The sequence below is a fragment of the Globicephala melas genome, chromosome 13 (genome assembly GCF_963455315.2).
Source record: "Globicephala melas chromosome 13, mGloMel1.2, whole genome shotgun sequence".
Taxonomy (NCBI): Eukaryota; Metazoa; Chordata; class Mammalia; order Artiodactyla; family Delphinidae; genus Globicephala; species Globicephala melas.
Window position 1 is genome coordinate 86,516,017 of NC_083326.1, and position 22,860 is coordinate 86,538,876.

General features: G+C 49.7%; 1 protein-coding gene across 2 annotated transcripts in view; it reads right to left on the reverse strand.

Annotated features, from left to right (window-relative positions):
- Positions 1 to 22,860, reverse strand: part of SLC15A4 (solute carrier family 15 member 4) — a 93,011-nt gene that overhangs the window by 41,888 nt on the left and 28,263 nt on the right. The window contains exon 8 of one of the 2 annotated variants that reach the window (XM_060311006.2): positions 9,596 to 11,783. The exons of the other annotated variant lie outside the window; for it this stretch is intronic. Within the exon in view, the coding sequence (XP_060166989.1) occupies positions 11,710 to 11,783 (74 nt within the window). The 3' untranslated portion in view covers positions 9,596 to 11,709. Of the gene's footprint in view, positions 1 to 9,595; positions 11,784 to 22,860 lie in introns of those variants that run through there. 2 annotated transcript variants of the gene reach the window in all.

A 22,860-nucleotide genomic window follows, 5' to 3' on the forward strand; every position in this document is an offset into this window, starting at 1 on the left:
CCTTTAAAAATTGTGAATCACTATACTGTACACCTGTACCTTACATAATATTGTACAGCAAGCGTACTTCAATTGTTTAAAAAAGGAGGTGGAGTCTATTCCCACCTCCTCTCAAATGTGGGCAGTGCTAGCAGTTCATTCTAACTGACAGGATGCAGCAGCAGCGACACGGCATGGCTTCTGGGCTTAGGCTAGAAAAGGCACTTCAGGGTCTGCTTGGGTCTCTCCCAGGGCATGTGCCCTTGGGCTCCATCCGCCATGTTGTGAGGAAGCCCAAGCCATGGAGACGCAACCTGGAGTGAGTGAGTCTCCCCACCAAACAGCCTTCGAGCTACCCCAGCGGAAGCCGAGTGGAGCAGAGATGAGCGCTCCCACGTTAGAGATTCAGGAGCAAAATTAAAGTTTTCTTTACTACACCAAGTACGGAGAAGTCATTTCTAACGCAGCAGTAGAGAAACCAGAACATCACCGTAATCAACACACCCCTCTAGCTGGCTTTACCCCTTTTAGGAGGGTTTTTCAAGTGCACATTTGAAAATGGGAAGGGTGGTTGGGACCATCACAGCCACTAGAGGACGCTGCGGCTGCATTTAGTGCAATTATAAGGCTTCTAAGTAAACGTCCTACAACGTGTGGGAAAATCCCGCAGGGTGAAGGTTAGCTGCTCCAAATGCGGGGTGCCGTCCCGTTGAGAAACACCAAATCCGCCTCATTCGTTGGTTGTTTGGAGCTGGAATGGGCTACTGAAAGGTGCATCTCCTGGACTTGGAAGCTGGACCGAGGGCCCTTGTCTCTCCATTTTCTGGCCACGGGAGACATGGAGCCCTTTATCTGCTCCCCTCTGTGCTCTCACCAACACCTGCCTTCTCCCTTTTTCTCCCAAGCCACATGCATTGTTCTTTTCATTCTTCAAACAGACCTAATACATACACGATCCTGTTCTCCCCTCTGCCTGGCGGACTCTTCGCTGGGAAGGGCAAATGGGGACAAGCTTTCTTGGTCTCCCTCCCCTTACTGAGACCTCAGCTCAGAGGCTCTCTCCTCTCTGTAGTCCTCCCCAGTCGCAAGGAGCCCTACTCCCACTCACCATCACGTCACCTTGTTTAATTTCCCACGTGGCATTGATCACTCTGTGACGTTATCTGGTTTCAGCTGTTTACTTGTTCACTACCTGTCCAGCTCCCCTACTCCAGCCCCGACTAGATTTTGAGCTCCATGAGAGCTGCCTTTGGGACCGACTTCTTTCCTGCCCATCCCCCAGCGCCTGGCACGTGGCAAAGGCTCAGCAAATATTTGTTGAATGAATGAGAGATGTGTACATTTCTCTGCACCCAAGTTTCTTCTTCAGTTAACTTGGAATAATATTTCTGACCTCCTGGCACTGTATAAAAACAATAGGGGTTATAATAACCATGGCTTAAATTTGTAGATTTAAATGCGCTATTTGGACTTCCCTGGTGGCGCAGTGGTTAAGACTTCACACTCCCAATGCAGGGGGCCCGGGTTAGATCCCTGGTCAGGGAATTAGATCCCACACGCATGACGCAACTAAGGAGCCCGCCTGCTGCAACTAAGACCCAGCGCAACTAAACAAATGCACTATTGCCTGTAAAAATCTTGCACAAATTAGGCACTTGTGAACGCTAGTTCCCCGACACTGGCTGGTCCTTGCCCGGCATCAGGATTTTTGTTGTTGTTTTGTCATTTCTCTGAGAGAAGCCAGTGCCTGCTGCAGCCTTTTCACCTAATTATTTCATCTTCTTCCCAGTTCATTTAAAGCCACCCGAATAGCAAGGGCTGGCCTCGCGGGCAGTCTCCCCTCACCATCCCCTCCTGTTTATGGGGAATTCAGCCAGCCTCACTCTCCCAGGTTCCAAATCCACAAAAGAACCCTTCAGCACATCTCTTGTTGCTGTTTTCACTCTCCACATACTTCAACAAAATATTTACTCTCTCCTTCCAGGAGTGATTGGAAAAAAAATTCTGAAGGTTGATCCAGCGTCTGCTGCTTCCAGAGAGTCAATATTTAGATAACACGAAAGCAAAACAAAAGTAACCCATCAACAATGCACCCGCTGCCCTGGAGAGAAGACGGAGGGGGCAGTGGGGAACTTCCCTCTGCTGGACTTGAAAACAGCCCGTCGCGAGGAGAGGCAGGCCGCTGGCAGGGCCTTCAAGCTCTGAGGCAGCCCAGGCCTTGCAGTCAAGGTTCTCATCTAATGTTGGGTCTTTCTAACCTAAAATAGGATCAGGGCGAAGATCCGGTTCCAAAGAAAGACGGTGGAAGGATGCTGATGATGTGCATATCTGTGTCATGCTTTCCTAGAATTCTTTCCCCCCTTTGCCAGGAGAAGGCGCTGTTTTTGTCTGTGGACCCACCTCTGCCCTGTGCTTTGTAGGGACCACCTCTACCCTCCTCCTCCCTTCACGGGGCGCAGCCAGCATGTGGCCTTGCCCTGGCTTCTGGGCTTGGTTCGGGGGTAAGCCTGCAGTCTGAGTGCATCTCATGCCACTGGATCTCACAACCCTTGCAGGAGCAGCTGAACCCTTGTAGTTCACTCTCCCTGCTGCCCTTGGGGCTGGGAGGGTGTGAAGAGCTGAGCTGCCATCTTGCCAACACTTAGAGCATGAGAAAGGTCACAGAAAACGCCGTGTGAACCTCAAACCTTGAGTGGATCCAGGTTTTGTGGGGCCTGAATGGAAGGAGCAATAGAGGAAAAATCTAGAAATGAAATGAGAGTTGCCACATCACTCAATGGCAATGCAACCTTATCTGGATCTTGACTGAAACAAACTGTAAAAATGAATATGTACATAAAACATTAAGGAGCCCATTGGAAATCTGAGTAGCGACTGGGTCTTTTATGATGTGATGGAGCTACTGTTCCTTTTTTTAGGTATGATCATGGTATTGGGCAGTTTTTAACAGCTCTGATCTTTTAGAGATACATATAAGATTTTTATGGACACCATGACATACGTAATGTCTGGGATTTGCTACAAAATAATACATGTATGAAGGAGGTAGTTGAGGTTATAAAATGAAACAAGAGTAACCATAAAATGATTATTGTTGACTCTGGGTGTGGAACACACGGGGTTTTATGCTTGACATTTTCCATACTAAAGAGTTTGAACAATTAGTAGTTCTTTAAATGTTCTCTTCCCAAGGTAGAGCTGCTTCACTGTGAAGTATGCCTTTTCTGTTAGATCAAATAACTGCACTTCTCCATTAATCCCTTACTTTCCTTCATACGTTCAAACAGTGAACCAAAAGGTATTGGCTCCACTAGCAGAAGATGAAATTCTCAACAGATAAATGATGCTGAGTTTATATCAGATGTTTTGAACAAAAAGCAGTTGTTACAATAGCAGTTCAAACTTTTTCATACAGTTCATGAAATCAAAGCGAAGTTTTTGGAAGTTGAAGATGAAATATCTGATGTGATTGTGAATGCTATTATAAACCCAGTGGAAAGTTCAACATTGAAGACAAAATAGTTACTTGTTTTCATAGGAATAATATGAATACAAATTTCAGTGTAGTACAAAATCATGATTAAAAAAAAAAAGCAATAGAAGCAACCTAAATGTCCATCGACAGATGAATGGATAAAGAAGATGTGGTACAGGGAATTGCCTGGAGGTCCAGTGGTTAGGACTCAGTGCTTTCACTGGCGGGGCCCAGGTTCGATCCCTGGTCGGGGAACTAAGATCCCGCAAGCCACACAGTGTGACCAAAAAAAAAGATGTGGTATATATATATATATATAATATCACTCAGCCATAAAAAAAGAATGGAATAATCCCATTTGCAGCAACATGGATGGACCTACAGACTATCATAATAAGTGAAGTAAATCAGACAGAGAGAGACAAATATTATATGAGATCACTTATATGTAGAATCTAAAAAATGACACTAGTCAACTTATTTACAAAACATAAATAGACTCACAGACATAGTTATGGTTACCAAAGGGAAAGGGGGGAGATAAATTAGGAGTTTGGGATTAACATACACACACCACTTTATATAAAATAAACAAGGACCTACTGTACAGCACAGGGAACTATATTCAATATCTTGTTTTTTTCGTTTGGTTCTTTTTTTTGGGGGGGGGGCGGGCACGCACCACAAGTCTTGTGGGATATTAGTTCCCCGACCAGGGATCGAACCTGCGCCCTTGGCAGTGAGACCATGGAGTCCTAACCACTGGACCGCCAGAAAATTCCCTCAGTATCTTGTAATAATCTATAAGGGAAAAGAATCTGAAAAAGAATATAGAGAGATGTACAACTGACTCACTTCATTGTGCAACTGAAACTAACACAACATTGGAAGTCAACTCGACTTCAATTTTTTTAAAGGGGGGAGGAAAGCAGTAGTGTACGAAATTTTAAAACCTTGGGCAGCAGAACGTGATGTGACGACAGTACATAAACAATCCATAATCGTGTGCAATCCGGTTGCGGAATCTACCAAGACAGGCAGAAGCCGCGGCAGGCAGCCTATTAAGTAGACCCCGACGCCCTCCGTTAATGCTCTTCCCTGGGGTGTGGGCTGCGCGGTGAGACTCCACCTAACTGATGGAATGGAGCAAAAGTGCCTCTTACAGGAAGAGTCTGGCTTCCATTTCCCACAGTCTGTTTCCCTATCTCTGCTCCGTCTCTTTTCTGGGAGAAGCGAGCTGCCAGGTTGAGACACCCTACGGAGAAGCCAGGTGGCGAACATCTGAGGTCCCGCCAAGAGCTGCACAAGTGAGCTTAGAATTGGGTCATCCCCCACCCCCACCCCCCGTCCAACCCTGAGATGACGGTGGTCCCGGCCGACACCTTGATTTCCACCTTACGAGAGGACCCAGCTGAGCTCTGCCTGGATCGAAGCTGTCTGGTAACAACGGTGTGTCGTTCTGAACGGCCAGGTTTGGGGGTTAATCTGTGTCAGCCCTAGATAACCACTACAAAGCTCTAGATGGAAACGTTTAGCTATATTTCTACACATTCAGAGTAAGCGGACCTCAAAGTGTTCCTGGGACGTGAGCTGAGTGTGAACAACTCACCGAAGCAGGACACACGGTCTGTTCGGGCCACTATTTCATCCGATGTTAGGATGTCTGAGTCTTTGCAGAACTGCTTTATAAATTCACCTGCCTGTCTGACAATGGCCTTGAAGTGTTTTGTAAAAATTTGAGATTCTGTTCAAAACCAGACGCAGCTCTGTCATCAGGGTATTCAAACAACAGGAGCATCACAAACTCTAGCTTTTAAAGCCTTTGGCAAATTGCAGTCACGGGGGTGGGGGGGAGGGAAGCTGGGAAGCAGGAAGACAAAGTTTATCCCTATGCAGGCACGTGATTAGCAGAGCAAATTAAACCATAAGGGCGCAACCCCACAGGCGAGATTTGATTTTGAAACATCAGAGGATGGTGCTTTGAAATATTCTGACCTGGAAGAAGAATCTTGTGATAGAGTTCCTCTATATAATTAGAGAAATTGATATTCTGTGTCAGAATGGAGTAAAATTGAGAAAGCCTGCAATTTTGCAGGATCTAAATGTGGTGAAATATTAAAAGAAACCTTAAGGAGAGGTCATTTATTTGATAGGTTTTGTGCTGTAAAAATATTTGTCAAAAAAAGGTCTTCTGAAGGAAGGAGAGAAGGACACGGCCTGTGAAAATATTTGGGCTGAATATTTTATTATTAATTGCAATATTTAACATCTTAGTTTTTTTAAAAAAAAACCCTTTATGTAGCAGCTTTGGTTCTGAGCTTATATTAGATAGATTATATTAAGAAAAATTTTTTTCTTCTTTAGAAAAATAAGTGGGGCATAGTATTAAGGACACACATGACTAAGAAATGAATGAAAGGATGTGAATATGTACTGTGATGGTTAATGTCCTGTGTCAACTGGACTGGGCTTCCCAGATACCTAGTTAAACACTGTTTCTGGGTGTGCCTGTGAGGGTGTTTCTGGAAGAGATTAACATTTGAATTGGTGAATTGAATAAGGCAGATGGTTCTCTCCAGTGTGGGTGGGCATCACCCAATCCACAGAGGGCCTGAATAGAACAAAAACGCAGAAGAAGGGAGAATTCTCTCTCTCTCCCTCTCACTTTCCCCCTCTCTCCCCCCCTCCCTCTCTCTGCCTGACTGCTGACCTGGAACATCCATTTTCTCCTGCCCTCAGAATGGGACTTACACCATCTGTTCTCCTGGTCCCCAGGCCTTTGAACTTGGACTGAATTACACCACCAGCTTTCCCGCGTCTCCAGATTACAGATGGCAAATCATGGGACTTCTCAGCTTCCATAATCACATAAGCCAATTCCCCACAATCAGTCAATCGCTGGTTGTTTCTCTGGAGAACCTCATCAATACAGGCACCAAGAATAACTAGCCTGCCTCTGTTATCTGTAAGTTAATATAAAACATTTATACAAAATGTAGTAATATACATTTTAAAAATTAATGTAAAGAAGTTAACTTTTTTCCTGTCATGTACACAGACATCTGTTGTGTATGTTTTAGAAGTGTTGTAGTTTTGAAAGTAATTTTTGAATAGATTTTAAAGGTCCATCAATATAATAAAGCCAATTTTTCAGTCCCTAAAAATACTTTTAAAAGTAGAGTGCTCATTATGTTTTTTTTGTTTGTTTTTTTTGGCTGCATTGGGTCTTTGTGGCTGTGCGCGGGCTTTCTCTAGTTGTGGCGAGTGGGGGCTACTCTTCATTGCGGTGCGCAGGCTTCTCATTGCAGTGGCTTCTCTTGTTGCGGAGCACAGGCCCTAGGTGTGCAGGCTTCAGTAGTGGCAGCAAGCAGTCTCAGTAGTTGTGGCTCGAGGGCTTCAGTAGTTGTGGCTCGTGGGCTCTAGGGCACAGGCTCAGTAGTTGCGGCGCACGGGCTTAGTTGCTCCGCGGCATGTGGGATCTTCCCGGACCAGGGCTCGAACCCGTGTCCCCAGCATTGGCAGGTGGATTCTTAACCACTGCGCCACCAGGGAAGTCCTGTTAATTATGTTTAAAGCCCTCACTCCCAAAGGTGTCTTGGTTTGGATGATACGTTGTTCCGTCATCCTTCTTGGGGAGAGGCATGGAAATTTCCTCTCTAGAAACAGGAGCGATGGGGAGTAAGCATCCTCCCTGTCGGGTGGCTTCATTGGCTCATGGAATACATTATTTCCTAGACTCTTTCCACCTTCTGAGATTCCTCTGGTGGTGCTGCCTTCATCAGCAATGCACTGTTTCTCCCTTTTCCCATTAAATATCTGATGACTGACGTGCTATAAGGCAGGGTCCCCAACCCTGGTGCCAAAAAGGTTAGGGACCGCTGCTTTAAGGCCAAAATGTGGGATGTGCAGCACGGAGGGTACTCGGGATGATTTATGGTGTGCGGGGCAGGGCATTAGAGTAACCTCATGGGCATCACGCTAGAAACGCTCCCGTTTCAGTTCTCCTTCGTGCTTCCTGGATTCCACCCTTCGCCCTTAGAACTTCTTCTCTATCCAGTGAACGGAGTGATTCTTAGATCTCAGCGATTCACGGACCTCACTTAGATCATATCACTCCCCTGCTCAAAGCTCCCCAATGGCCCCCTGGCTCACTCAGAGAGACATTCCAGGTCCTAAATCCCTGCTCCATAAAGTCCTGCCCCCACCTCTCTGCTTCAGCCACACTGGCCCATGGTGGTTCTTTCCGGCCTGCAAATAACTAACAGCTCCAGGAGCTGGCAGTGCCACCACTGGGAGCACAAAAGATAGGGTGGTTAGGGGCTTCCCTGGTGGCGCGGTGGTTGAGAGTCCGCCTGCCGATGCAGAGGACGCGGGTTCATGCCCCTGTCCGGGAGGATCCCACGTGCCGCGGAGCGGCTGGGCCCGTGAGCCATGGCCGCTGAGCCTGCGCGTCCGGAGCCTGTGCTCTGCAACGGGAGAGGCCACAACAGTGAGAGGCCCGTGTACCGCAAAAAAAAAAAAAAAAAAAGATAAGGTGGTTAGAATGCATGTGTTCTCACCTCTTCCTTCCCCCTTCCCCCTTGCTATGGCTTCCCTGGGGGTGGAGTCTATCTTCTCCACCCCTGACACTGGGCTCAGCCACGGGATGGCTTTTGGCCAACTTGACCCTGGGGGCCTGTTTGTTGCCCGGCATTATCACAGCGATAGCTAACTAATACAGACAGTACATAAGATATGGACATCACTTGTCCATTCACTGCCCCAATTAAGTATGTACTGAGCACCGACTCTGTGCCCAGGATGCAGCACAGAAGAAAGCAAAATCTTCTGGTGCTTACGTTCCAAGGGTGAAGACAGAAAACACCATGGAAAAGCAAATGCGTCTCAGGTGATAATAAATGGTGTGATGAAGTGAAGGGAGCTGCAGGGATAGGAAGTGACGAGGGTGTCCACAGAACCAGCAGGGAAGCCCACTCTGATGGGGAGACATTTGGTTGAAGACCCATACATGTGTATCTGGGCAAAGCATTCCCAGAGGGAACAGCCAGCACGGAGGCTCGGGGATGGGATGAGCTTGGAGTGTCCCAGGAGCAGCAGGAAACCCGACGTGGCTGGAGAGGTGGGCAAGGGGCAGGGGTGGTGGAGGGCAACGAGGCCAGAGGCAGACGACACAGAGCCCTGGCAGGAGGCCAGGTAAGGATTTGGGGTTACGCTGTGAGTGACGAGATCTGACGGAGATTTTAAAAGAATCACCCTGTGGGGTCCATGGAGAATGGACTCCGGGCACCAGGGTGGAGCCAGGAGAGCAGAGTAGGAGCCCGGGGGTGGGGGGGCTGCGCCAGGACAGCAACTGTGGGAGCGGGGATGGTTGCAGAGTAGGAGCCAGGGGAGGCGGGGGCTGGGCCAGGACAGTGACTGGGGGAGCGGGGATGGCTGGAGCTGGGGCGTGTTTTGCACACGATGGGATTTGATGATGGAGATCCTGTGGGCTGTGAGAGGAATGAGAGCGCACACACAGCACTTGCCGTGTGCCCGACGCTGCTCTGACGCCCTCGGTCCCAGTGACCCCAGGAGGTGGGCGCTCTGTCATCTCAGGCGACTTGCCCAAATGCGGTTTAGCAAGTGGCAGCGTGGGACCCAAACTTCAGTGGTCCAGCTCCAAACTTTCAGCCTTTGTGCTATCGTGCTCCTCAAGAGGAAATGTGGGAGGTTCAAGTCCCCCAGGAGAGAAGTGACTGGTCTGCAGGATAAGATAGGAGGGCGATGCCTGGGGCCGTGACAAACTGGTCCCTTGAGCTCCATGCTGCTGGCCAGCTGTGGGGCGCAGGGGACAGAGGGAGAGACAGAATCCAAAGGCTTCTCAGAAGGGACAACTGTGGACGGAGTCTTAGAGGTCGATCAGGTGCTCACCAAATAGAAAAGGGAGGACACCCCGCCCCCACCAATTCCGCCACCAGAGAGACACATGGGTAGGGGTTCTGTCCCAGCCTGTTCGTAGGCAGCTCCATCCACTATGTAAAACACTGGGACAACCCAAATGCCACTAGCCGGAGTCTGGATAAAGAAATCCTGGCAAATTCATATACACGAATACTAAGTATACTATAGAGCACAGGGAACTATATTCAATACCTTGCAATAACCTATAATGAAAAGAAGCTGAAAAAGAATATATACATATATGTATAACTGAATCACTTTGCTGTACGTTAGAAACACACACTGTAAATCAACTGTACTTCAATTTTTTAAAAAAAGGGGGGAAAGAATACTAAGGAGAGTGAAAATGAATGAACAGCTGCATCAACAAAGCTGGATCTCATATGTGAACTACAGAAGCACGTCGTCAAAGGATACATTCGGTGAGTCCATTTATGCAAAACTTAAATGCATCCGAAAGTAAAAAGCAACGTCTAGGGACACATACACACACCGTAAAGTGATGCAGGCAAGAGAGAGCGACAAATACAGAATTTACAGTGGGAGAGGACCAGGGAGGGGATGTGGCACGCGGCCGCTCTGAGGGCTTTGGTCAAATGCTATTTACTTCACTGGACGGTGGGTACATGGGGGCTTATTTGGTTCTTCTTTCTAGGCTAGCTATGTTTTGTATGTTATTTCTTAAGTATAGAATTTTGTATAGTTTGTGTAATTAAAAGGGGAGGGGCCTTCCATGTAAAAGGAAACGTGCACGCAAAGTTTCGGAACCCAAGGGGCGTGAGTCATTGGAGAACTGGGTAACATCGCCTGAGACATGGAACCAGCGCGCAGCCCCACCCTGTCTTCACGCCTTCCCTTCCTTTACGGGCTCCTCTCCAAGCCCCTCCCACCAGATTCAGAAGGAGTGATTTTCATCTGCTCTCCTGCCCCGGCTCCAAGCATGGCTCCTGGAGAAGCTGGTGGGAGGGAGCCAGAGGCTAAAGCTGACCCGGGGTGCGTGTGATTGTCTACGTGCGCACGTGTGTGCACGCATACATGAGTTGGGTGCACGTGTGTGAGCTTGTGTATTTGTGTGCGTGTATGTATGGCTGCATACATGCGTGTATTCGTTCATGAACGTGTACATGTGTGTGCGCGCATGCATGAGTATACACATGCATGTGTGTGAGCATATGCGTTCGTGTGTGTGTGTGTGTGTGAAGAGAGAGTCGCTAAGCTCTGCCACTGGCACGTCCTCCTCTCGACGCAGAGTCTGGAGACAAAGGGGGCCTTTATTTCACAGGCTCCCACAGCTGACACTGCCAGGCCTGCTGTTGGGAGCTGAGGACCAAACACCCCCCGCCCCCCAGGGGGAGCGAGGCCGCCAGTTCGCGCAGCAGCTGGACCGTCTCCGGGGAGATGTCTGAGCAGGGCCTGGCATGGCTTGGCTGCCACGAGGCCGCCCGGCAGACACCGTTCTCACAAGCCCCGGAATGAAGCGTGCAGAGGAGCCTCACCGAGAGCCCCGGCTCGCCACTGCCACAGTCCCGATGGTTGGAAACTGGAGTTTGAAGGAAGCATGAATCGGAGGTGTGGGGCCACGGCTGAGCTTGCAGACTGACGGCGTGAGACGACATTGACCCAGACGCTGAGAAAGGCACTGCGTCCTCAATCCTCCCTGGGCCCCGCAAGCAGCCTCGGCGGGGTCGGGCATTGTTGACGCCGCCCCAGCTCCGGCCCATTGCCCTGTTTTATTGACAGGCAACTGTGTGTAGCTGCGTTCCTGGAATGTGATGGTTCCTTTTCATTGTTGCTGCATGGCCGTGGTTTGCCGTTCCAGGCAATGATATCATTTCCTTTTACAATAAATCTTGTGATGACCACACTCCCCTCCCCTCTTCTGTCCCCTTGGAGTTTGCCCTCCAGTCCAGCGTTTCTCTACAGCAGTCAAAGAAGGCGCATTTAAACCCCCATGCCTCCGTTGCTCTCTGCCCTTGCCAAAAAAAGTGATCAAGGAAAAAACATATATTAAATAGTACCCAGTGTCGTGGGCTGGATTGTGTCCTCCAGAAAGATGAGCCCAAGTCCTCCCCGCTAGGACCTGAGAATGTGACCTTATTTGGAAACAGGGTCTTTGCAGAGGCACTCAAGTTCAGATGAGGCCTTACTGGATTAGGGTGGGCAAATGTTTCCTGGGCCGAGCCTCTGCGTCGTGTCATTTTAATTAAAAGACCTCATTTAGTTCTGATGACAACTTGTGAGATGGATAAGAGGTTCAGTGTGAGGAGATTTTGCTTAGAGAGTAAGATAAAGCAATCCAGGCAAGGCTGTATCTACTAATAAAATGGATGAAGTCTTCCGTAGAGTATTGACTGCTGAGGGCCTTGAACTTGGACGAAGGGCTGAAGTCCTGAAAGAGTCCGAACAGGTAGAACGGTTAACAGAACAGGTAATACGCATCGGTTAGTTAGCTAAATTTGTTTCCCTTCCTGTGGAGGCCGTCTCCCAGACTTTCCTTGGGAAGCCACACTCCCCCAGTCTTCATTTGTCTGGTTTGGGGGAGCTGAGTCTGACCCGCCTCCAGGGTGGCATGAGACCCAGTCCTGGGCAATCATAGTATTGCACCGTCCTGGCCGTGGTGACGGGCATGCGTCTGTAATCCTGCCAGTAGAGCCAATGAGATCAACTCCAAGATTTTCAGTGGAACTTTTGGTAAACAGAAGCCGTATTTTCATGGGACTTAGAGCTGGTAGAATGAAAGCATATAGCTCCTAGGGATCAGGAGCTCTTGCAGTCTTGTGGGGAAAGACAGAGAGTGAAGCCAACACAGACAAAACAATATTCAAAAGATGGGAAATGTAGGAGTCCTGAAAACATAATGTGAGCTGCTGGATCCAGCCATACCTGAAATCCATACCTGGGCTTTTCACTTATTTAAACCAATTAATTCTGTCACTCATAACTTCATGACAGTAACATATTTCTCCAGGACTGAACCTTTGCAGGATAATAGGCACCATGAGTCAGATTACTTCTTACCAAGGACAAAAAAGTAAGACCGGGCTTCCCTGGTGGCACAGTGCTTGAGAGTCCGCCTGCCGATGCAGGGGACGCGGGTTCGTGCCCCGGTCCGGGAAGATCCCACGTGCCGCGGAGCCACTGGGCCCGTGAGCCATGGCCGCTGAGCCTGCGCGTCCGGAGCCTGTGCTCCGCAACGGGAGAGGCCACAGCAGTGAGAGGCCCGCGTACCGCAAAAAAAAAAAAAAAGTAAGACCGCATAGAATCTGCCTCTTGGATGGACTTTCCCTCTCCAGGAGGTAAGAGCGATCTGGGCTAAGGAGTGTGAGACGCAATGGCTTTACTTCATTAGGATGATATAAGGTGCCGCAATATGAATTGCCTGCCGCAAACAAATTCATCCAGGGGTTGTGTTCCAACCTGCGACCCACCGTTATGAAGGTTCTTAGAACAGGGGTGTGAAGAGTCTATTTTTCACGTGGATGAACTCTTCAAGAAAGGCAGTTTTGTTTCATTTTGGCCATAACGAACCATAATAGTCACTCTCTGCTGACTACTGAATTCTCTCACATCAAGGGCCAGAAACGTAGAGCTTGCCTGACCCAGGCAGGTGATGTAAATGTGTTAACCAGCTTGGCTGAAGGTGTATGTGTGCCCCCCACCCCGCCCCTTGGAGAGGCAGGTACTGTGACAAATCAAAAAGACATCCCTTCCCAAGGACGTGTCTCTGGCATACGCCCCAGGGACTGGAATCCGTCTTGACCTATTTTCAGAAGTGTGGATTTTTAAAAATATAAAATCTGCTCCTTTTCCGGTGTTGGGTGTAGTGGTTTGAAGAGTATTCCCCCCAGAATTCACATCTACTTAGAACTACAGAATGGGACCTTATTTGGACATAGGGTCTTTGAAGATGGAAGTAAGGTAAGGATGGAGATGAGATCACACTGAATCAGGGTGGCCCTAAATCCAATGAGTGTCCTTGTAAGAGACGGAAAAGGACACACAGAGACACACAAGAGAAGGCCCTTGGAAGACAGAGGCAGAGACGAGTGATGCAGCCACGAGCCAAAGAAAGCCAACAGCCTCCAGGAGCTGGAAGAGGCAGGAGGGATCCTCCCCTGGAGTCTCTGGAAGAAATGTGGCCCTGTGGACACCTTGATGCTGGACTGGTAGCTTCCAGAACAGTGAGAGCATTAATTCCACTTGATTTAAGCCACAAAGTTTGTAGCAATCTGTTACAGCGGCCCCAGGAAACTGATATACGGGGTGAATTTTTTAAATACTCAGGACCTGGACCCATTCCAAGCTCCCTCCAGCCCTCAGCGAGGACCACGTCCACAAGGCCAGCAAGCGGATCTGGACACGCAGCTCTAGGAACCTGTAGGGGTAAAACACTGGTCCCTCGAGAACCTCTTTCTTTAGGAAGTGTTTTCGCAGCTGGACGAGGAGAGGACACGTACACGAACACTCCAGGGAAGGCTCCATTCCTTGTCACTGGGCACCTTCCATCTTGGGAAACGTCCAAATGCAGTTACGAGGGGTTTGTCTACTCCGGTGCCCTCGAGTGCAGGCTCTCGGCTTCTTCACTTGTAGGAGTCCCCTCGGTCCCCGAGATGCCTTCCTGGAAGACTCCCGGGCTAGCTGGCACTGTCTCACAAGTGCCCTGGATACTCCTCCCCGTTTCAAAACCCTCCCAGCCCCACTGAGCGGGCCAGGGGGCTTCCAGCTTGTTGCCCTGGGGTTTTTCATTCATTCATTCATTCATTTTGGCTGTGCCGGGTCTTAGTTGCGGCATGCTGGATCTTTAGTTGCGGCATGCTAACTCTGAGTTGCGGCACACCTGCAGGATCTAGTTCCCAGACCAGGGATTGAACCCGGGCCCCCTGCATTGGGAGCGTGGAGTCTTACCCACTGGAGCGCCAGAGGAGTCCCGCCCTGGGGTTTTTCTGTCTCCACTGGGGCTGGGGGGCTGGAGGATGATGTGCAGACCCGCTCAGCACTCAGCCTTGGCAGCCCAGAAACGAGCGGGGAGCGGGTGCCGCACTGGACAAGGGGGGATGGGCCCAGCGGATGGACAGATGGTCCCCGTGTCCGCAGGCAGACAGCTCTGAGACGCGTTTCAGAAGGGCCCACGGAATCCAGTGCCAGGTACCACAGTGGCAGCAACCAACTCGGTAACCTCTCTGTTACCTGCTCTCCTTTCCCATTTCTCTTCCCCGTCCCCCTTTCCTGCTCTGGGATCCCACCGCAGGCTCTCCCCAGGGAGATGCAGCCTCACAGATGGGGCTGTGCTCTCAGAGGGCATGCAAGTCCCTCCGAGGCTAGAAATGAGACGTGCTTCATCTCACAGGCAATGAGGAAACGTGTTGGCTCATATTACAAGACAGGATCCCACGTGCGAGAAAAAAGCAAGCCAAAGACACATGCAACCTATTATATTAGCTTCTAAGTAGGTCTCAATACTACGTTGACCCTAAGAGGTTTTGGGAAAAATGACTTTTTTAAAAAAAAACTATTTAATAGCTTTTATTCTACACATCTATAAAAGTAACAATCTTGCCAGGGAAATAGTTTTCACCCAACCACCATATATCTGAAAGTATTATGTTGAAGTATAAACTCAAAATGAGGCCGGGTATGCTCAGTAATACTGGGGCTCATAATGTAGGAGCTGAGACTTCCCGCTGGCGGAGCTCCATGACCCTAGAAGAGCAGGTTCTGTTTCTACTTGGAGCAGGAATGGGAGACAGAGGTCCTGCATCAGCTACACTTTTTAGTGTTGGTGAAAATGAAAACCGTCCATCTGTTTTCATGCCTGTTCAGTCACACAAGAGGAAGCCATGAATGGTTCCCCACTTTGCACAGTCCGGTTTGCTTAGGGAGGACGTTCTCCCTGGCCATGTTGGAAAAACGGGGGAAACCATGATTTCATCTGTTACACCTTTTTTTGCACACACTTTTCAGCCAAAACTGAATTTTGGTGGATTCTAACTGTATTTTTCTTCTCTACACAATTAAAATGAAAAAAAAAAATCCTTTTTAACCAAAATATAATTAGCATATGACACTGTGTAAATTTAAGGTGTCCATGTCGACTTGATACGTTTATATACTGCCACTATGATTACCCCAGGAGCCTGAGTTAAGACCTCTATCTTGTTTTTACATAATTATCATTCCCTTTTTGTGGTTGGGAGCGATCAAGATCTAGTCTGTTAGCAACTTTGAAGTTTACAATGTAGTACTGTTGACTATTATCACTATTCTGTGCATTCGATCTCCGGAACTTATTTATCTACTAGTTCCCAGTTTGTCCCTTTAAACAAGGTGATTTTTGTATCAGAGTCATTCAAAAACTTTCTTGGCAGTTTTGGAAAATAGCCTGTAGTTCTAATTTCAGCCACTAGATGGCAGGGCAAACAAGAAATGGCAGACAACTCGTGGGCTTAGGGATTGCGTGACCAGAGGGGGAGGAGAATCACCCTGGGAAGCGGTCTAATCCCAAGTCTTGCTCTGCATCCAATTGCCTCATCACAGGAGATGATGCTACCCTGTCATCTTATACCGTTTTCAGCATAATCCTTATGCTTTCTGCAATGTTATTGTTTGCTTACATGTTTACTGTCCGTCTCGCTCATTAAGACGTGAGTTCCAGGAGACCTGAGACTTCACGGCTGCAGCCCCCAAGTTTAAAACTGAGCTAGCACACACGAGGTGGCTAAGGGGTGTTTGTTGAATGAATGAATGACAGGAGTGGAAGAATGAACGTGACCTCTGATCCACGCGAACAGGCTGAATCGCCTTCTCTGACTTTGCTGTTTCCGACGGCACCGTACCTCACGGTGAATGATGATCTGCACTTAACACGGTATCCGGGACATTAGAAAACTGCTGAATTCCACGGTTTGACTTATGTCTTTGAAATATGTGAGCCCTGAAGAGCAGTAAGCAAGAAGTCCTCTGGGTCTAATTAGCTCGGTTTGGGTTTAAAATTGAAAATGGCAAGCATAAATCCACTCGGAGGCTTCTCCGATCATCCCTGAAGTGGGTCCTTCCCCTTTCGGCTCCAGGAACGACAAATGGCTCAGACAGGATGGAAGCTGTAAATTCTGGCACATCGAGCTTGCTTGAGATGAATCACCCACCTGCAATTAGTCCGAGCAGGCAGAGGTTTTGCTGGGAGCGTGGGGAACAGCGGGGATGCCCCATCCTAGCCATGAACAAGCCATGGGCTGAGGGATGGAGTGAATTCACACAGCAGGGCCAGCATGAAGGGTTAGGAGAGTGAGGCTGAGTCTTGCAAGAGCAAAGGGGCTTGTGGTCCCTCCCTCCATCTTCAAAGCCAGTAACCGGATCACTCGGCTCCCCCCCCATCCTCACTTCTCTGGGCTCTCAATCTGCAGCCCCCTTCTCACTTATAAGGAGCCCCGTGATTCCAAAAGCTCCCCCAGATAACCCAGGAGACTCTCCATCTCAAGATCCTTCACCACATCCTCATCTTTTGCCACGTGAGAGAATATACCCTAAATTCTAGGGATTTGGATGCGGACATCTTTGGGGGGAGGGCAGTACTCAGCCTAACACAATGCCGATCTGAGTTTTAACCTGCAGATAATAGAGAATGAAGAAAAAGCTCATGGTCTAGGGGCTGCTTCCATGAAATATAGTTAGCTTTGTTGAATAGGCCACCTTGAGTGGAGGACTGTGTGTCCTGTTTCTAAGGGCAGGGTCCAACCTTGACTGCTCTGCTCCGGCCACTGGATGGCCACTCTCTGTGAACTTGCTCATTTCAAATGAGGGGCCCCGTGGGTGACAAATTCTTCCAGACCCAATGCCAATAGCATCCTCCAGGAGTCACTGGAGATTGTATATACACACAAGGAGGACGATGGGTGAGCCTGCCCGGCCCAGGAAGGCTGGCCCTGTTTGAGACTGGAGACAAGAGTAGCTCCCAGGGGGTGGTAACTTCGCTTTGGTTTCCAGACACACTGACAATCACACCCGCAAAGAGCACGTGGGGATCAAAGACCTAAGTCCGAGGTGCGGCCCTGACGACTTCATTATTCCTCAAGGAAGCACGCGTGGGGTTTGAAGGTCTTGGGAGGCCTGGGCATGGGGTCTGACAGGTCCGAGGAGCCGTCCTTTGCAGTTTGGGGCAGGAGAAGGGCTTTATCAACACTCAAGGGTCTAGGAATTCCCTGGCGGTCCAGTGTTTAGGACTCTGTGCTTTCACTGCCGAGGGCCCAGCCAGGTTCGATCCCTAGTTGGGAACTAAGATTCCACAAGCCTCGTGGTGCAGCCAAAGAAAAAAAAAAAAACAACAACAACAAGGGTCTAAATGACAAATAAAATGATAAGATATCTAGAGTGTACATCGTGATGATCTGCTATCCCTCAACGAAACTGAACAATCAAAACAGAAAATCAACTTGAGGCCCACCTACTCATCAGGAAAACCCCCAGCCCTGTCCCAGCGTGTCCTGGGCCTGCCCTGGGGCCTGTGGCAGGCAGAACCCCTGCCTTAAACCCTCTCACCATCAGCACATTTCTGCCTTAAAGGCATCACCAAGTGACAGCACCCGAGTTCCTCTTTCCTATTTCCCTGATGGGTTTTTTGGGTTTTTTTTTCCATTTTCTTTTTAACATCTTTATTGGAGTATAATTGCTTTACAATGGTGTGTTAGTTTCTGCTTTATAACAAAGTGAATCAGCTATGCATATACATATGTTCCCATATCTCTTCCCTCTTGCGTCTCCCTCCCTATCCCATCCCTCTAGGTGGTCACAAAGCACCGAGCTGATCTCCCTGTGCTATGAGGCTGCTTCCCACTAGCTATCTATTTTACGTTTGGTAGTGAGACGGATGGATCTAGAGTCTGTCATACAGAGTGAAGTAAGTCAGAAAGAGAAAGACAAATACTGTATGCTAACACATATATATGGAATCTAAAAAAAAAAAAAGTCATGAAGAACCTAGGGGTAAGACGGGAATAAAGACACAGACCTACTAGAGAATGGACTTGAGGATATGGGGAGGGGGAAGGGTAAGCTGTGACAAAGTGAGATAGTGGCATGGACATATATACACTCCCTGATGGGTTATAAATTGCGGCGTGAACGTGAGAAGCGGCTCAGATGTGCATTCTGTCTGGCGGGGATGGGATTCAGAGCAACGTGGGTAATAAAGGGCTGCTTAATAGACCTTCATAAGCAGAGTAAATGTTTAACTTTCTTCTTTTTTTTTTTGGCTGCACTGTGAGGCTTGCGGGATCTTAGTTCACCGATCAGGGGTTCGAACCTGGGCCCCCTGCAGCGGAAGCGCGGAGTCCTGACCACTGGACCGGCAGGGAAGTCCCGAACTCTCAACTGATATAAATGGCCTGTGGGAATGTTCTTGACATCAGGAACATACTACTTTTGTGTTCGGAATGTAGAAAAATTAAAATCCTGGACCAAAAATGAAAAGGAGGCTATTCCCTGACAGTCCAGTGGTTAGGACTCTGTGCTTCCACTGCAGAGGCCCTGGGTTCCATCCCTGGTCGGGGAACTAAGATCCCATAGGTGCGGCCAAAAAAAAAAAAAAAAGAAAACAAGGTGACATGGCCATGGCCGTCCTCATTTTCTGGCCAGCGTGCCCTGATTGATGGCGTGGATGGATGACCCAATGGGGGAACGTCCCACTCTTCCTAATTCAGTTTTCTACAACAAATGCTGCTTTTGTTCATGTCCACATCTGTACCCATCAAGTGAATTTACGCAGTAATACAAAGTATAAACATTCATGTCTGGATCTGTCCAAAAAAATTAATTTTGTTGGCTATTAGCACTGCCACAACAAGAGGGGGCGATTTTAGCGTTTTTACCAAATACGTGTGGAAGGTAATTTTGATGTATGACGAGCTTCTCCTGTGAAAACATGCCAGGCCTCATGCAGTGGCTTCAACATTCTGGAATTTTGACTGCCGGTCAGCCACGGCAATGGGCAGAAGAATGGCCCCCAACGATGTCCACAGCCAGGCTCTCGGGACCTGTGGCTATGTGACCTCACCTGGCAAAGATAACTGCGTTTGCTTATTAGCCGACTTGAGATCAGCCCGGGTTATCTGCGTGGGCCCAGTATCATCACAAGTATCCTTGCAAGTGGAAAGAGGAGGCCGAGAAGGTCAGAGGGATGTGGGGTGACCCAGCATGCTGTTGCTGGCTTTGCAGAGGGAGGGAGGGGACCCCAGCCAACGGATGCGGGCAGACTCCGGAGGCTGCAAAAGGCAAGAAAAGTAATCCCTGCGGAATTCCCTTGCGGTCCAGTGGTTGCAACTTGGCACTTTTCACTGCCGTGGGCCTGGGTTCAATCGCTGGTCGGGGAACTAAGATACCGCAGGCTGCATGGCTCGGCCAAAAAAAAAAAAAAAAAGCTATCCGCAGCCCCCAGAAAGGAAGGCAGCCCGGCCAAGGCCTTGACTTTGGCCCAGTGAGGCCTGCGTTACATTCCTAGCCTGCAGAACTCGGGGAGAATACATTTCTATTGTTTTAAGTCTCAGGGCAAACGGCACTTGGTGAAGGCGGCCCGAGGAAACTGCTAATAGAAACGTCTCCCTTCCCACTTCTAGAGGCCAAGGTGTGGGCAGGGCCGTCCCTCTGAAGGGCCCGGGGAGCGCGGGGCCCTCCCTGGCCTCTTCCAGCCCTGGTGTTGCCGCACCCCCCTCGGTGCCCTCGGCCTGCGGAAGCATCGCGTCGCTCTACGTCACGGTCACGTGGCCGTCTCCCTGGGCGCCTGTGCGTCCAGATTTCCCTCTTCTCCTTAGGACACCAGTCGTCCTGGATCCGGGGCCCAGCCTGATGACCTCATCTTATCTTGATTCCACCTGCAAAGATCCTATTTCCAAGTGAGGTCACACTCACAGGGTCGGGGTGGACACCGTTCAACCCAGCACAGCAGCCGGCGTTTCTCTACCAGGATGGCTTCTGGGAAGCAGGTCTGTTTCAAGGAGGGCGTGGCCTCTCGCACCCTCTGCGGTGTTTCGAATCTGGGGGCTCGTGTGCCCACGCTGTACAGAGTGGTGCTGGGTGCGTGGCTTTTCCTGTGTCCTTTTTTTCTCTTTTTGCCCCCGAGTTTGTGGTCCCCTGCGTTTCTTCCTAAGGCTTTGGCTGGCGGTGAGAGGACACTGGGAACAGGGTTTCCCACACATCGGGGGCAGCTCTTGACAGGCTCGGGTCCCTGTGGGGAAGGGCCTTTGAAAACCTCGCACCCCATACCCCGCTTCTTGCTCTCTGGACGCATGCCCAGCCCCCCACCTCCAGCCCCGGCAGGGAGAATGTCACGTTGGGATTCCACCACTTTGCCACGACCATAACGCTCACTTTATGCAGATGCTGGGATTTCGTAAAGCTGTCTCTTTTCTCCATTCTCAAAACCACAGGAGACTCCAAGACCTCCCTTGCCCCGCGTGGCCCCTGGCTACCACCCCACTTTCTGGCTCCCTTTAGGGCAAGGTTAGTGGGATTTTACGGGTGCCCAGCCCTCCCCTCTCTGCTGTCTGCAGACCCTCCCGTCCAGCGCACCAACCCTCGACAGTGGTCACAAGGGTCCCCATGTCTGACTCACTGCTCAGCAGGAGAGAGACTCGGTCTCCACTTCCTTCTGGAGAGACGCCGCCATCCCTCATCCCTTCGACCTCGGAACATGGGAGTGGCCGCGTCACATCCCTTTCCTCTTGTGCCCTCACAAACGCAGGCTTCAAGCATCCTCTACCCAAACCGGAATCTCCTACCCAAATACTGTAGTCGGGGGAGCAGAAACCCCTTCGGTCAAGATACTGATCTATTTTTAAGAACAACTGCTAACGACTGCAGCTCCGAGCGTCAGGGGAGAGTTGAGGAAGGATACGGAGAATTACGTGCAAGCCAGAGGTCCTGACTGGCCCGTCCACCTTCAACTCTGCCGCTGGAGTCCCAAGGTCAAGGTCAAGGGCTTCATCGTACATTTCTCCAAAGCCCCACGTAGCTGGCCGCCTGCTCCCCCACTCCTATCCAAGCCGTCTCGCTGCGACCCAGAGCCACTCGGAAATCAGCCTGGCGCCTGTCAGGTCTTCACCGCCACGCAGCCAGGCTCCGGTGAAGTCACTTCTGTCTGGGTCTGCTCCCCTGTCAGCCCCCTCCCCCACTGAGGCTCTGGTCTGGAGGAGAAACCAACACAGGTAAGCCTGCAGGTGCAACCGCCCGGCACTAGCTCGGCTTCCTTTGTGAGGCACGTGCCTCTCAGTCCATTTGGAAGTTAGTAAATGCTGATTTTTCATGGTGACGCAGCCTTGCTGTGTTTTGGTTTTTCCCTTGCATTTTGTACTGTTCACTTATTTAATACGTCCTAGCTCCATAAAGCACTTTAAAAAATGTATTATTATTTCCTCCAAAAGGCCTTATTTCCAAAAGAGCAACAAGGTGTTACAAAGAACGTTTCCAAACACCTGCTCAAATGACTTCATTCTACTTGAAATTGCCTGTCAACTACTGGGCTGGTTTTAATGACAGCAAATCACCGTGTGCTGTGTGGCGATTTCGGATTAGTACAGGACTCTGCTCTACTTTAATGCGCTTCGATTTTCAAGCGATGGGACTGTTTTGCACCAAGTGGAACAGTTTGAAAATACTGAAGCCCATCCATTTTTTACTACCTAGAATTTAGAAGTGATCGAGGTTTTGAAAAGAGGCCCAGTGTCATTTTGAAAGGACTTGTTGTTCTGAAGCTTTTCAGTGTAACACATGCAGTGTTGTGCTTTCCCCACCTAGCGAGAAGGGGCCACCTCAGCATCTGGCTATGAAGGGGGCAAGGGGCTCCAGCGGCCCCTTGGAGGTGGGACCCCCGCCGGTGAAGCGGGACGTGAACGGCAGACGGACCGGAATGTCCCCAACAGCGGCCTGTGAGGCCTCTGTCCGAAACCGGGAGGCTCGTAAGCTCAGTCTTGCAGGAGCTCAGCCTTAAGCCAAACCTTCTCTTTAAACCCACCCATGATACTGTGCAGAAACAAGGCGCGCAGTTCCGTCCACCTTCAGGGAAGATAAAGCAGGGATGGGTGTTTTCCAATGGATGGCATGGACACGTGCCTTCTGAGGCCAATAAATGCCGGCCAAAGACACACATCGAAGTCTCCAGGGCCTGTACTTTTTACATAAAATCCCTACAACAGCATACTGGTTTTGTGTATTTGTCTCTTCAGCTGCTGTTCAGAGCCACGTGGTGACCACAGTCGTACACTCTCTAAACGCAGGTGGAAAGTCAGAGGCTGTCAGTTCTGGGCCTGACTGCCTTTCGGGACAGGTTCCCCTTGACAGCAGAGCGTGTACCTACCTGGCTCTCTACCTGCGCTGATTCCCAGCCCCCCTCCCCGGGGTGTAGGACGGTGGCCCACGTAGGGCCCCATCTGCCGCCTTCAGGTGCCCCGGCCACACGGAGCCCAGGAAAGGGCTGCTCGTCA